The 12,604-nt window shown below is 49.0% G+C and overlaps 1 protein-coding gene across 6 annotated transcripts in view; it reads left to right on the top strand.

Moving 5' to 3' along the window:
• The window catches only part of CEP104 (centrosomal protein 104), a 50,732-nt gene that overhangs the window by 14,732 nt on the left and 23,396 nt on the right, over positions 1-12,604 (top strand). For 3 of the 6 annotated variants that reach the window (XM_053575441.1, XM_053575443.1, XM_053575442.1), the window contains exons 7-13: positions 1,015-1,183; positions 1,665-1,820; positions 3,181-3,408; positions 4,934-5,131; positions 5,869-6,036; positions 7,249-7,422; positions 8,947-9,123. In XM_053575441.1, the coding sequence (XP_053431416.1) occupies positions 1,015-1,183; positions 1,665-1,820; positions 3,181-3,408; positions 4,934-5,131; positions 5,869-6,036; positions 7,249-7,422; positions 8,947-9,123 (1,270 nt within the window). The remainder of the gene's footprint in view (positions 1-1,014; positions 1,184-1,664; positions 1,821-3,180; positions 3,409-4,933; positions 5,132-5,868; positions 6,037-7,248; positions 7,423-8,946; positions 9,124-12,604) is intronic. The other 3 variants (XM_053575446.1, XM_053575444.1, XM_053575445.1) reach the window with 3 other exon arrangements.

Raw genomic sequence — 12,604 nt, 5'->3', positions numbered from 1 at the left:
AAAAAGATGACTCAGGCCAGGCAGGGTCATATCTGTAATCTTAGCACTTCAGGAGGCTGAGGCAGGAGAACCACTGCGGATAGGAATTAGATTCCTGGGCAATGTAGTGAGACCCCATCTCTAAAAAAAATAAAAATTGGCCAAGTGTGGTGGCAGGTACAGGTAGTTCCACCTACTCTAGAGAGGCTGAGGCAAGGGGATCGCTTGCACCCAGGAGCTCGAGGCTGCAGAGAGCTGTGACTGTACCTCTGCACTCCATCCCAGGTGACAGAATGAAACCCTGTCTGTTAAAGAAAAAAAAAGGCCATTTGTACTTCTAAGAAGACTTTTCTGATCTCCTCGGGGACTTGATGGCACACAGATTAACACTTCCAGACCAAAGCCCAGTGGTAGCAGTTGTTCACCGATAGTGTTCCTCCAGAGTACTACGGTGGTGCTGAAAACACAGATGCCTGGGGCTCCACACTCTTTCACGGTGGGGGCTGTTCATTTGTTTTGTTCTTTCTTTTTTTTTTAGAGACAGAGTCTCACTTTATCGCCCTCAGTAGAGTGCGTGACCTCACAGCTCACAGCAACTTCCACCTCTTGGGCATAAGTGATTCTCTTGCCTTAGTCTCCCAAGTAGCGGGGACTACAGGCGCCCACCACAATGGTCGGCTATTTTGTTCTTTTTGTTTCCCCCCATTCTACACTTGCATCACATTCACTTTTACATGCCCAGTGCCTACAAGCAACCCGGCCCAGAGTCTGCGCTGGATTATCTGCTAAGTGTGTGAATGAGTACACTCACCAAAGGCTCAGGTGCCCTGAAGCTCTGAGGCCAGAAGGATGTGCTTGCACTTCAGAGCTCCATGACCTGAAGCTGGTTACTGCCTGCAAGAGATGTCCTAAGAGATGTTCTGTGACCTGTGACTGGGGTGGGTGGGGGTCTTAACTATGCGTCTTCAGCACTGAGCTCCGAGAGCTCCCTGCTGGACTGGAATGACCTCTAAAATACTCATTTCTTCCCTTTAGGAAATCTGACTATATCTCTCCACTAGACGACTTAGCTTTTGATATGTACCAAGACCCAGAAGTTGCACAAATTATACGCAAATTGGATGAAAGAAAACGTGAAGCTGTCCAAAAAGAACGCTATGATTATGCCAAGAAATTAAAACAAGCTATTGCTGATTTGCAAAAGGTACTGCTTCTGGAGAAAGCTGTTCCTTTTCTGTGCTTGTGGTAGGTTTTATATGTGATTATTATAACTACATGTTGAAACAAAGTAGGAAAGTCTATGTGAGTTCAGAGAGCTCAGCAGGGTGAAGTGAGGCACAGGAGCCCATGCCCCATAAATGCAGCCGTACCCGGAAGCCTGTCCTTCCCCTCCTCAGACTCCCATTCAGGTGTCATCGTCAGCCGCCTCACTACTGGGACCCTTAGTGCTGGGGGAAAATGGGCTGTCTTGGAAGTTACTATGAACTCACGGGCTCGAATGCCAACACCGGGCAAGCAGCCAGACCTTTGCCCCGAACGCCACCCGGTGTCCCTTGCCCATGCCCTCTCCCGTGGGACATGGACGCAGTTGTTGCCTCTGCTGTTCAAGCAGTACTCTAAAATGGTCTTTGCCCTTGATGTGAGTTGATCCGCACTTGAAACCAAAGCCACCATTCTGGCTCCAGGTCGGTGAGCGCCTTGGGAGGTACGAGGTGGAGAAACGCTGTGCTGTGGAGAAGGAAGATTACGACCTGGCCAAAGAGAAGAAGCAGCAGATGGAGCAGTACCGTGCCCAGGTGTACGGGCAGCTGGAGCTGCACAGCCTCCTGGACGCTGAGCTGGTGGGTGCAGGGCCGCCCAGCGAGGGCCCAGGCAGGTTGTGGAGGGGTGGGCAGAAGCCTAGGAGAGGAGAGACAGCTGTGGTGCTTGTGCCATTGGGTGTCTGTTTTGTAAATGAATTGCAAAAGATTTTGTCATGCACAGGGATTACTCTAATAGATCAGCTCAGTCTCTGCCATGGAACATTCTCTCAGGATTCACAGTAGTGGGCAAGGAAATGAGTCAGAGCTCAGGGAGATGGAGGCCCTGGCACTTTTGTCTGTGAGTCCTTCACCTCTATTCCCAGCCTCCTCTTTGCGAAATGAAATGGTAACCCTGCCCCACTCACCCCTCAGAGCACTGTAAGGATGGAGGGAGGGAGTAATACTGATGGCTTCACCACACGGAGAGGGCATTTCATGTAAGAAATCCTGCTTGTGATTGTTGTAAGTCATGCAGGCTGATGGTATTCATCCCACATTACAGGTCAGGAGGGTGAGAGCCTGAGACGTGGGTAGTGGTTCAGAGCACGCACTCTGGAGATGAACTGCCTGGGTGATGGCTGACTAATTCTTACGAGTTTTTTGCCTGAGTTTACATGAGGGTAAAAACAGTAAGCATCAGCCGGGTGCGGTGACTCAACACCTGTAATCCCAGCACTTGGGAGGCCAAGGCAGATGGATTGCCTGAGCTCACAGGTTCAAGACCAGCCTGATCCAGAGTGAGACCTCATCTCTGAAAATAGCCGGGCGTTGTGATGGGCGCCTGTAGTCCCAGCTACTTGGGAGGCTGAAGCAAGAGAATTGCTTAAGCCCAAGAGTTTGAGGTTGCTGTGAGCTATGATGCCATTCTACTGAGGGCAACATAGTTAGACTCTGTCTCAAGAACAAAATAAAACCGTAAGAATTAATGTCTGCAGCACCTGGCGCCATGGCCAGTGCAGACTATACAGTCAGCGTTGCCTGTCAGGATCCCACAGCATCACTTGCCTTTGCAGACACAGTGGACAGCAGTACCAGACTTTAATCACAGATCTACTCGGGTCCCACCCGGGTGCCTCATCCCCACCAGGCTGCTTCTCTGAGGGCGTGTGTGTGGATAAGCTGCATCCGCTGTCGTGACCACACACAAGTGTTCCTTCCTGTGCTGGCATTTGGGGCGTGTTTGTCACTTTCATAGTCCACACAGTAACCACAAGAAACAAGAGAGGCAAGTGCAGTGGGGCTTTCACGCAGATTGTCACTCTCCGTCAAAGTTTTCCTTTATTTTAAAACTTCTCGTGCCAGAGGTCCTCTTCCAGCATAACCTTTCTTACTCATCTGGGAGAATGAGATCATGTGTGGCAGAGGCATTTGAACTTAACTGTCCCTTTTTTTCCTCTAGATGCGAAGACCTTTTGATTTGCCCCCACAGCCCCTTGTTCCTTCTGGAAGCCCTGGCCAGCGAAAGCCCATGCCTTTACTGCCACAGCTGGAAGAAAGAGGCACAGAAAACCGGTTTGCAGAACATTTCCTTCAGGAAAAGCCTTCGTCATATTCTCTAACTGTCTCTCCTCAGCACCCAGCAGCAGACCAGTCACTGCCTGCCACAGAGCCTCCTCCAAAGACCAGTGTAAGAAGCGCGGGTTCAGAGCGGTATTCACTTTACTCCACAGATACCCATGCGTGGGTGCGTGGGATGTATGAGTACACCACACAGCCAGGCCTCCTCTCAGCCTCCATTCTAGGAGAACCAAGCACAACATAAGCAATAGACCTGTCAGCCTCACCTTGTGTAGGAGACTGTCCACAGTCAGGCACCCCAGGCCTCCCCCCAGGCTGCCCCTCAGCCTGTGGCCCTACGCATCCTTTAACCTGAGGACAACCGCAGTGGACAGCTATCTGCCCAGAGCTGTCACAGGCGTGGCAGAGAAAGCTGGTCTGAAGAATCTTTAACTGTGACTTCCATTTCCAAATGTTAAGGCCCCAATAATGAAGATATTTATTGAAATCAGGCTTGATACTTATTTCTAAGCAGTAAATTAAGAAAATAATAGACATCTTATTAGAAAAAATAATAATCTTTATCTCATGTCAACTGAAATGAAATTGCTACTAGTAATAGCAGCAATAGTAAATAGTAATTGAAGCAGAATCTACATTGCTTTTTTTGTTGAGTTTAGAAAGGAAGGGAAAGCCTCATCTAATTTTTTCGGTTACATTCTATTGTATAAATTATTCTAACCTGATGATACTGGTAGTTAGCACAATGACATCTTATAGACCCAGGGAGCAGGTTCAGTAAGCCTGCTGGTGAGCGTCACATCGGGGTGGGAGGGAAAGCACCCCAGCCTGCATAGACCCAGGGAGCAGGTGCAGTAAGGCTGCTGGTGAGCGTCACATCGGGGTGGGAGGGAAAGCACCCCAGCCTGCATAGACCCAGGGAGCAGGTGCAGTAAGGCTGCTGGTGAGCGTCACATCGGGGTGGGAGGGAAAGCACCCCAGCCTGCATAGACCCAGGGAGCAGGTGCAGTAAGGCTGCTGGTGAGCGTCACATCGGGGTGGGAGGGAAAGCACCCCAGCCTGCATAGACCCAGGGAGCAGGTGCAGTAAGGCTGCTGGTGAGCGTCACATCGGGGTGGGAGGGAAAGCACCCCAGCCTGCATAGACCCAGGGAGCAGGTGCAGTAAGGCTGCTGGTGAGCGTCACATCGGGGTGGGAGGGAAAGCACCCCAGCCTGCATAGACCCAGGGAGCAGGTGCAGTAAGGCTGCTGGTGAGCGTCACATCGGGGTGGGAGGGAAAGCACCCCAGCCTGCATAGACCCAGGGAGCAGGTGCAGTAAGGCTGCTGGTGAGCGTCACATCGGGGTGGGAGGGAAAGCACCCCAGCCTGCATAGACCCAGGGAGCAGGTGCAGTAAGGCTGCTGGTGAGCGTCACATCGGGGTGGGAGGGAAAGCACCCCAGCCTGCATAGACCCAGGGAGCAGGTGCAGTAAGGCTGCTGGTGAGCGTCACATCGGGGTGGGAGGGAAAGCACCCCAGCCTGCATAGACCCAGGGAGCAGGTGCAGTAAGCCTGCTGGTGAGCGTCACATCGGGGTGGGAGGGAAAGCACCCCAGCCTGCACAGGGCTGTTCTTGTTCTTCATACACCAAAGGTGGAGTCTCTTCCCTATGATGAGCGGCCACTTCCAGCTATTCGAAAGCAGCAAGGGGACACATTGGTGGAGCCAGAAATGAGTGACACAGACGTCAGGGATGCACAGAAAGGGGCCGTTTCAGGGGAGCCAGAGCCCTTGACAGAGAAAGCCCTGAGAGAAGCCAGCTCTGCCATCGATGTGTTAGGAGAAACCTTGGTAAAAAAGGCGAGGGGGGGGCCACTCGGGGGGCTAGGGGACGCCTGTGTGCATACATATATGTGAATGTCCATACACACGAAGGGAAACAGCCAAGGCTTAGTGTTTGTAATATTGATTTCTCATTGTTCTAGATGAATTGGAAAGTCTTTGTAAATTAGTAATAACATCAAACATCAAAAACGAGCTAAAATTTCAGATTTTATAAACAAGTATTCATTTAAGACTTGGTGTTTCTGATAATGGCAGGGCTTATAGAAAACATCAGCCCACTTTCTTGAATGCCCACTGATTCTTGTGAGAAACACTCGCAGAGCACAGATGGACTAATCTCCCTGGAGAAATGACCCCACAGGATGACTCCCCTGGTTCTCAGCTGTAAAATGCTCCTCTTGATGGAGCTTCTAATACTTCCATACTCCATTGGAAAGTATTGAATATGAATATTCTTTACTTAATTGTCATAATTATTCTTTATTTGTCATAAATATTATTAAATATATATTTATAAATAAAGAATATATAAAAAATATTCTTTATCTAGTTGTCATAAATTTTCTTTGTCAGTAAAAATATTTCTCTAAATGTAAATATTCTTTAGAAGTTCTGTTTTTAGAAAAGATTCTTCTTAGTTTTAAGAAACAAAAGCCTTCAAATTATAAAGAGTTTGGAGGGTGGTTGTGTGATGTTGTGAAAATGGTACCCTTTGCAGTAAAGCCAGGTCCTGTTCCTGGCAGGTTGCCGGAGCGTATTCCAAGACGTGGTCTTACCGAGAGGATGCGCTGCTTGCTTTGTATAAACAGCTGATGGAAATGCCCATTGGAACTCCAAAAGAAGATTTGAAAAACTTACTAAGAGCCTCCATCTTCCTCATCCAAAGAGCCATAAAGGACATTGTGAGCTCAGTGAGTCCCCTCAGCTGACACTGGCTGCAGCATCCAAGGATGAGGTCACATAGCTCGAGAGATGGCCAGCTGGTGACTTGTTGACATAGTGGCCAACTCTAGCTCAGTAGTATTACTAAGAATTAGTGTTCTCTAGCAAGAAATAGATCGTGTGAGCAATTATAAATGCAGGGTCTGTGAAATCTGCCTTTGCCCGGGTCATCCTCTGTGGTCCAAAAGGGTCAGCTTTTCCATGGTCCTCACAGCCAGGTGCTAACCAGCGTTCAATGCCTGTTTTTATTTTTCACAAAACCTGTAGAGTTTGAGTGTTACGGTTAAGCCCTTAAGAATGAATATTCCACAATTACACTTACACCCTTGCATGCAATATGGGAGTCTACCCCTTGAAGCAGGAGTCATAGATACTTAGTATCAAGGGACTGTGTTGAGTGCTTTATCACACAGTGAAGTAACAACTTGTATCCGCCATATTGGGGGTGGAAGGCCTTTAGAAAGCAGTGTTCAGGGCTGGGCACAGTGGCTCAGGCTGGGCACAATGGCTCACGTGTAATCCTAGCACTCTGGGAAGCCAAGGCAGGTGGATTGCTTGAACTCAGGAGTTTCAGACTAGCCTGAGCAATAGTGAGACCCCATCTCTAAAACTAGCCAGGTGATGTGCTGGGCGCCTCCCCAGCTCCTGGAGAAGCTAAGGCAAGAGAATCAATCACCTGAGCCCAAGAGTTTGAGGTTGCTGTGAACTGTGATGCTATAGTACACCACTCTACAGGGATGTCTCAAAAAAAAAAAAAAAAGCAGTGTTCAGTTTGCCTTTTTCAGCCCTTCAGACAGATGCAATTTTCTTTCTTTCCTTTTTTTTTTTTTTTTTTTTTTTTTTGAGACAGAGCCTCAAGCTGTCACCCTGGGTAGAGTGCCGTGGTGTCACAGCTCACAGCAACCTCAAACTCTTGGGCTCAAGCGATTCTCTTGCTTCAGCCTCCCAAGTAGCTGGCACCCACCGCAAAACCCGGCTATTTTTTTTGTTGCGATTGTCACTGTTTTAGCTGGCCCAGGCCAGGTTCAGACCCACCGTTCTCAGTGTATGTGGCCAATGGGTGCTGCCCAAGATGCAATTTTCAATATAATGTTCATATTTATTACTAATAGTAAATGTCATGTTTACTTTTTCAGAATTCCATTATAGTAGCTCACCTGTTTTTATCACTTTTTTCTCAGGTCTTCCAGGCTTCTTTGAAGTTGTTGAAAATGATCATCACTCAATATATCCCTAAACACAGGCTGAGTAAACTTGAAACAACTCACTGTGTGGAGAGGACCATTCCCATCTTGCTGACCAGGACTGGGGATTCTTCTGCCCGCCTCCGTGTCATGGCTGTAAATTTCATTCAGGTCTGAGCCTCACTGTAGAGCAGGGGTCCTCAAACTGCAGCCCACGGAACACATGCAGCAGTGTGATTGTATTTGTTCCCATTTTGTTTTTTTACTTCAAAATAAGATATGTGCAGTGTGCGTAGGAATTTGTTCATAGTTTTTTTTTTAAACTATAGTCCGGCCCTCCAACGGTCTGAGGGACAGTGAACTGGCCCCCTGTTTAAAAAGTTTGAAGACGCCTGCTGTAGAGTTTGAAATACAGACAATAAGCATCCCTGTAGACACCTGACTTTCTCGGTGCCATGCCTGGTTCCCTCTCTCAGCAGCATTATGAATTATCCTTGTGGACGCACTTTCATACTGTCCTGGGGTTTGTGTGTGTGTGTCGCCCTGGGTAGAGTGCTGTGGCGTCACAGCTCACACCAACCTCACACTCTTGGGCTTAAGCGATTCTCTTGCCTTAGCCTCCCAAGTAGCTGGGACTACAGGCGCCCGCCACAATGCCCGGCTATTTTTGTTATTGTTGCAGTTGTCATCGTTGTTTTAGCTGGCCCAGGCCAGCTTGAGAAATCCTCTTGCCTCAGCCTCCTGAGTAGTGGGGATTACAGGTGCCCGCCACGACATCCACCTAGTCTTTCTATCTTTAGTCTTGCTGAGGCAGGTCTCAAACTCCAAAGTTCAGCCTCCCAGAGTGCTGGGATCACAGGCGTGAGCCACGGCACCCAGCCTGTTCAAGGTGATCTTAAAGCTGCAGTTGCAGTGTGAAAGGCAGTGTTGAGCAGTGTTCAAGCCGTGTGCGCTTACACACACACACATACACACACGAGGCACTTGTCTGCCATTTAGGGGCTCACTGCTCCTCCTCTCTGAAGAGTGAATGCTCTCTCTGCCCTCTTGGCTTTCGTGTCTGTGTAGGCTCCCTCATGGCCCAGATGTAAAGTTAATTGTGTTGGTAAAATGAGAGATCATCTTAGGTGGTATTTTTTTTTCTATATTGCAATTTAAATGCTATAACATTTTACTATTGTTTCCTCTGTATCTGGCTAATTAAATAACGAATGTCTTAATGATAGAAAGGCTTGCCTTGAGACATACAGTGTGCACTGACACGCATGCTTGTTCCTCTCAACCCCAGGAATCGTATTAACTGCAGGACTTTAGCTGTGTCCCTCCTGCTTGACATTTAATAAACACTACAATAGTGGTGGTTCTAGCAGCAAAACTAATTTCTTTTAGAATTTTAGGAATTAGAAAATATTTTTCTTAAGGTTGAGTAGTACCGAGAGCAGAAACCACATTTTAGTTTTGTTTTCTATAAAACTCATTAATCTTCAGTGATCACGATTTTATTTCTTATGCTTCAGCACACTGTGCTTTAAATGGAAACGTGAGCTTACAGATGGACGGTTTACTGCCCTGTGAACTGTCATTTTGCATTTCCCTGTTTTCCCCTTCAGGGTTTAGTTTGAAGGTCTTGCTAAGTTGTACTGGATTGCCTCCAGCATTTTCCAATGGGAATTAAATCTTGTTGGCTTTTTATAGGAAATGGCCTTGTTTAAGGAAGTGAAGTCTTTCCAAATTATTCCGTCTTACTTGGTGCAGCCATTAAAAGCAAACTCTTCAACTCATCTGGCAATGAGTCAGATGGAGCTCCTGGCCCGGCTGCTGAGAGACCTGGGCACCGAGAGCTCCGGCTTCACTGTGGACAACGTGATGAAGGTGAGTGGCCTCACACAACTCGCCCGCAGCTCAACGTCTGGTCAGTGTCTGTTGAATGGATGAATGAATGAATGAGAGCTATCAGAAAAATCACACCATCTCGTCTAACAAGTGAGGGCTCCTATGCTGCGCCTGCTGTTTGTAATCCCTTCCTTTGGTCCTTGGTGTGTGCAGACCTTTGTTGGGAGGCGGGGGCAGGGAACCAGTCATCAGCAGCAGATGCGGGTTGAATATTCTTTATTGGAAATGCTTGAAAACACAAGGGTTTCTGATTTCAGAGTTTGGAATATTTGCATTATACTTAGTGGTTGAGCATCCTAAATCTGAAATTTGAAATGCTTCAATGAGCATTTCCTTTGAGTATCATGTCAGTACCCAAAAAGTTTCAGATTTTGGATTTCAGATTTGAATGTTCAGCCTGTAAATATAAGTATACTGGTTGTATATGTATTTTTTGTGCCTTGAACAACTTAATGAAACCAAAGAAGTTATAAGCAAAATTGTATGCCAACCCAGAATTCCTTACTTTCTGATTTTAAACATGTTGAAAATGTAGCCCTGTGCAGCCAGCCTCACAGCTAGGCTGCTGTCAGCCTCATTCCTCTCCTGTGGAGAGAGGTGGAGGCAGCTGTGATGCAATTTTAACAATCTTTCTCGGCTGATTCTATATATCCATTGACTCCAAATGCCTGAATTTAGACCTGACATCGTAAAACACATGGTCAGAGAGGCCAGGATCGCGTTTTTTCAGTAGTGGTCTGATGCAGACCTGCAGGAAACCAGTTCACACTGTCCTGGTCCCGCAGCGCACAGCCTTGTTGTCTCCGTCCCTGTGCTGATTTTTACATTTGAAGCACCCGCCTGCTTCTTCCTTGTCATGTGTACCCATGTTCCCTTCCTCAGTGGCTCTAGTGGGTTCCCCCTGGTGTGTTTACTGAAGGTGCTCAAGTGTCTGTCCCCAGCCTGTGCCACCGCCCTGCTCAGAATCTCTTCGTCAGCCTGTCCCACTTAGCAGGTGGCAGCTCCATCTCTCTGCTCAGGCCACAAACCTGGGAGTCATCTTTGATTCTTCCCCTGATACCAAACTCCATTAACAAATGCTTTGGGCTCTCCCTAAAATAATACACCCCAAACCAGTTCTGACCAGTTGTGACACCTTCACTGCTGCCACCAGGTCTGTCCTCCACCTCCTGGGGAGTCACTGTCACAGGCTCCTTGGTGCACTGTCCACTTCTGCCCTTCCCCACCCCGCAGGCCGCTCTCAACACAGCGCTGGGAGATACCCGTGGACACTGGCTGGATGCGGGTGCTCTGCGCACACCTGCCAGTATGTCCCTTCATACTCAGAGAAGCAGTCTTTTCATTTCTTTTTTGTTTTGTTTGTTGTTGTTTGTGTTTTGCTTTGGTTTGAGACAGCTTCTTACTTACTCTGCTGTCTGGGCCAGAGTGCAGTGCCATCTTCATAGCTCACTGCAGTCTCCAACTCCTGGGCTCAGCTGGACTACAGGTGCCTGCCATTGTGCCCAGCTAATATTTGTAATTTTTTATAGAGCTCTGGGGTCTCACTATGTTACCCAGACTGGGTTCAAATTCTTGGCTTCAACGGATCCCTCTGCCTCAACCTCCCAAAATGATAGGATTGCCAGGCCCAGAGGCTTTTCATTTCTACTTGCAAACTGCTGCTTCTCTCCTGAGCTCACCTCTTTCTCTCGTAGAGCTTGTCAAGGCAGCCAGCTATAGCCCGAACACACCAATACCTTCATCATTTCTGCCCGTTTCTCCTGGTGCTGCAGCTCAGCAGGGCCTTACTCTGCCATCTGAGCTGTAGGTGGCCAGAGCTGCAGTGACTGCTCTGCCCCACAGAACAGGCGCCAGTGTCTCTCCTGTCTCTGTCCTGCAGAACAGGCGCCAGTGTCTCCCCTGCCCCGCGTGTTTAAATTCTCATGGCAGCCCCCCCCGCCTCCCCCCCCCAGTCAGTGTAAGCATCAGTGCCAGGAAGCTGTGTTGCAGGGACAGACGCCGAGCTGTCAGTGGCTACCACGCGCATTTGCTACTCTCTCATCATGGCATCATGCAGTTTGCAAGAGTAGAGGGTCTCCTGCCCCATGCAGTCATCCAGGAGCCCGGTGTCCTTAGTGTGACGACACAGCCTCCACATAAGACCTCCATGGATCCTAAATAAAGGAAAGTGACCAGAGGATTGTGCCTAGGGGGTGTTGTGGGTTAAGCCTCTCCCACACAAGTTCCCCTTGACCAAGATGGCCTGTCCTCACTGCTAGGGACTGAAAAGGATGGGACAGGAGCACCAAGAGGAGAAGGAGACAGGTCTGCTGAGCACATGGTTGTGCTTTGGTCCATCTAAACACTGGTAGGAACAATTCCAACAGAAAAGAAGAAGAAAGAACTGATGAACGAAGGTGCCGGGCCAGGGGTAGCAGTGGGAGCCAAGTCCTCGGTGGCCTGAGGCATGGGGCTCAGTGCACAGCTGAAGGGCTGGCACAGACAGGGCAGGGTGTGTCTTGCTCATCACAGGAGAGGCAGTGACACTAGCATGGGTGACAGAGGCTAGAGCGGCGAGAAGCGGGCAGAGAGGCTCACCTTAGAGGCTGAGCAGGCTGAAGGGAATGCTGCCCAGTGCAGGGCCCTGGGCGGCCTGAGGCTGAAGTGCAGCAGCCAGCTGCTTCTCAAGTCCAAGGCACGTCCACTTTCACCTCACGATGCCCAGGGAGGAGAAGCGGCCACATGAATGCCAGAGGCGCTGTTGAGGTGGCCTGTATAGTCCCAGCCTGACCCAGAGGGCTTTGAAAACTTGTCAGCCATGAGGGATGGTAGCAGGTGGTGGGGATGGACTAAAGCATTTTCAGGGAAGAAGTACATAAAAAGTAACCAGGAGAGGCCGGAAATGATGGTCGGAGTGTGGGGCCTTCGGATCAAGTGTCTCAGAGGCGCTGTGGCTGTTGGAAACAACAAGGTCCAGATGGAACCTGAGAGTGACTGGCTTAGTCTGAGCTGGTCAGAAGCGAGGAAGCCCAGGGACTTAGAGGCCCAGATGCCCAGGGGCCATCATGGAGATGTCAGTTTTCTAAGTATGTCCATGTTAGCCTGTGAATGGACAAATAACAGTGTGTTCCTATGATGGAAGGTCACGGGCAATTGAAGTGAGAGAACTAGGTTGGGATCAACCAGTGTGCACAGATCTCGAAATGGTGATGCTGAGCAGGAAAACAGGTTTCAGAACGACACGCACAGCACACTGTCAGTGATGTTCGGCTACACGGTGCCACGCTCAGGGCCACGCATGGTTTGTACTGAATGAAGACGAGGCTGCCATGCATGTTGGCTGCAGGGGAGCAGTTGCCGCAGAGCACCAGGCGACAGTGTCCCAGGAGCCACACACAGGGAAGGACGCCGTTGCTGCGGTGCCTGAGTGTCCTAAAAAACAGATGACCCAAAACAGGAACGGTGAAGTTCTAACACTGGT

This window comes from Nycticebus coucang, chromosome 22 (assembly GCF_027406575.1).
Source record: "Nycticebus coucang isolate mNycCou1 chromosome 22, mNycCou1.pri, whole genome shotgun sequence".
NCBI lineage: Eukaryota > Metazoa > Chordata > Mammalia > Primates > Lorisidae > Nycticebus > Nycticebus coucang.
Note: the sequence above shows the minus strand (reverse complement) of the source record. Positions and strands in the feature narration are given on the sequence as shown.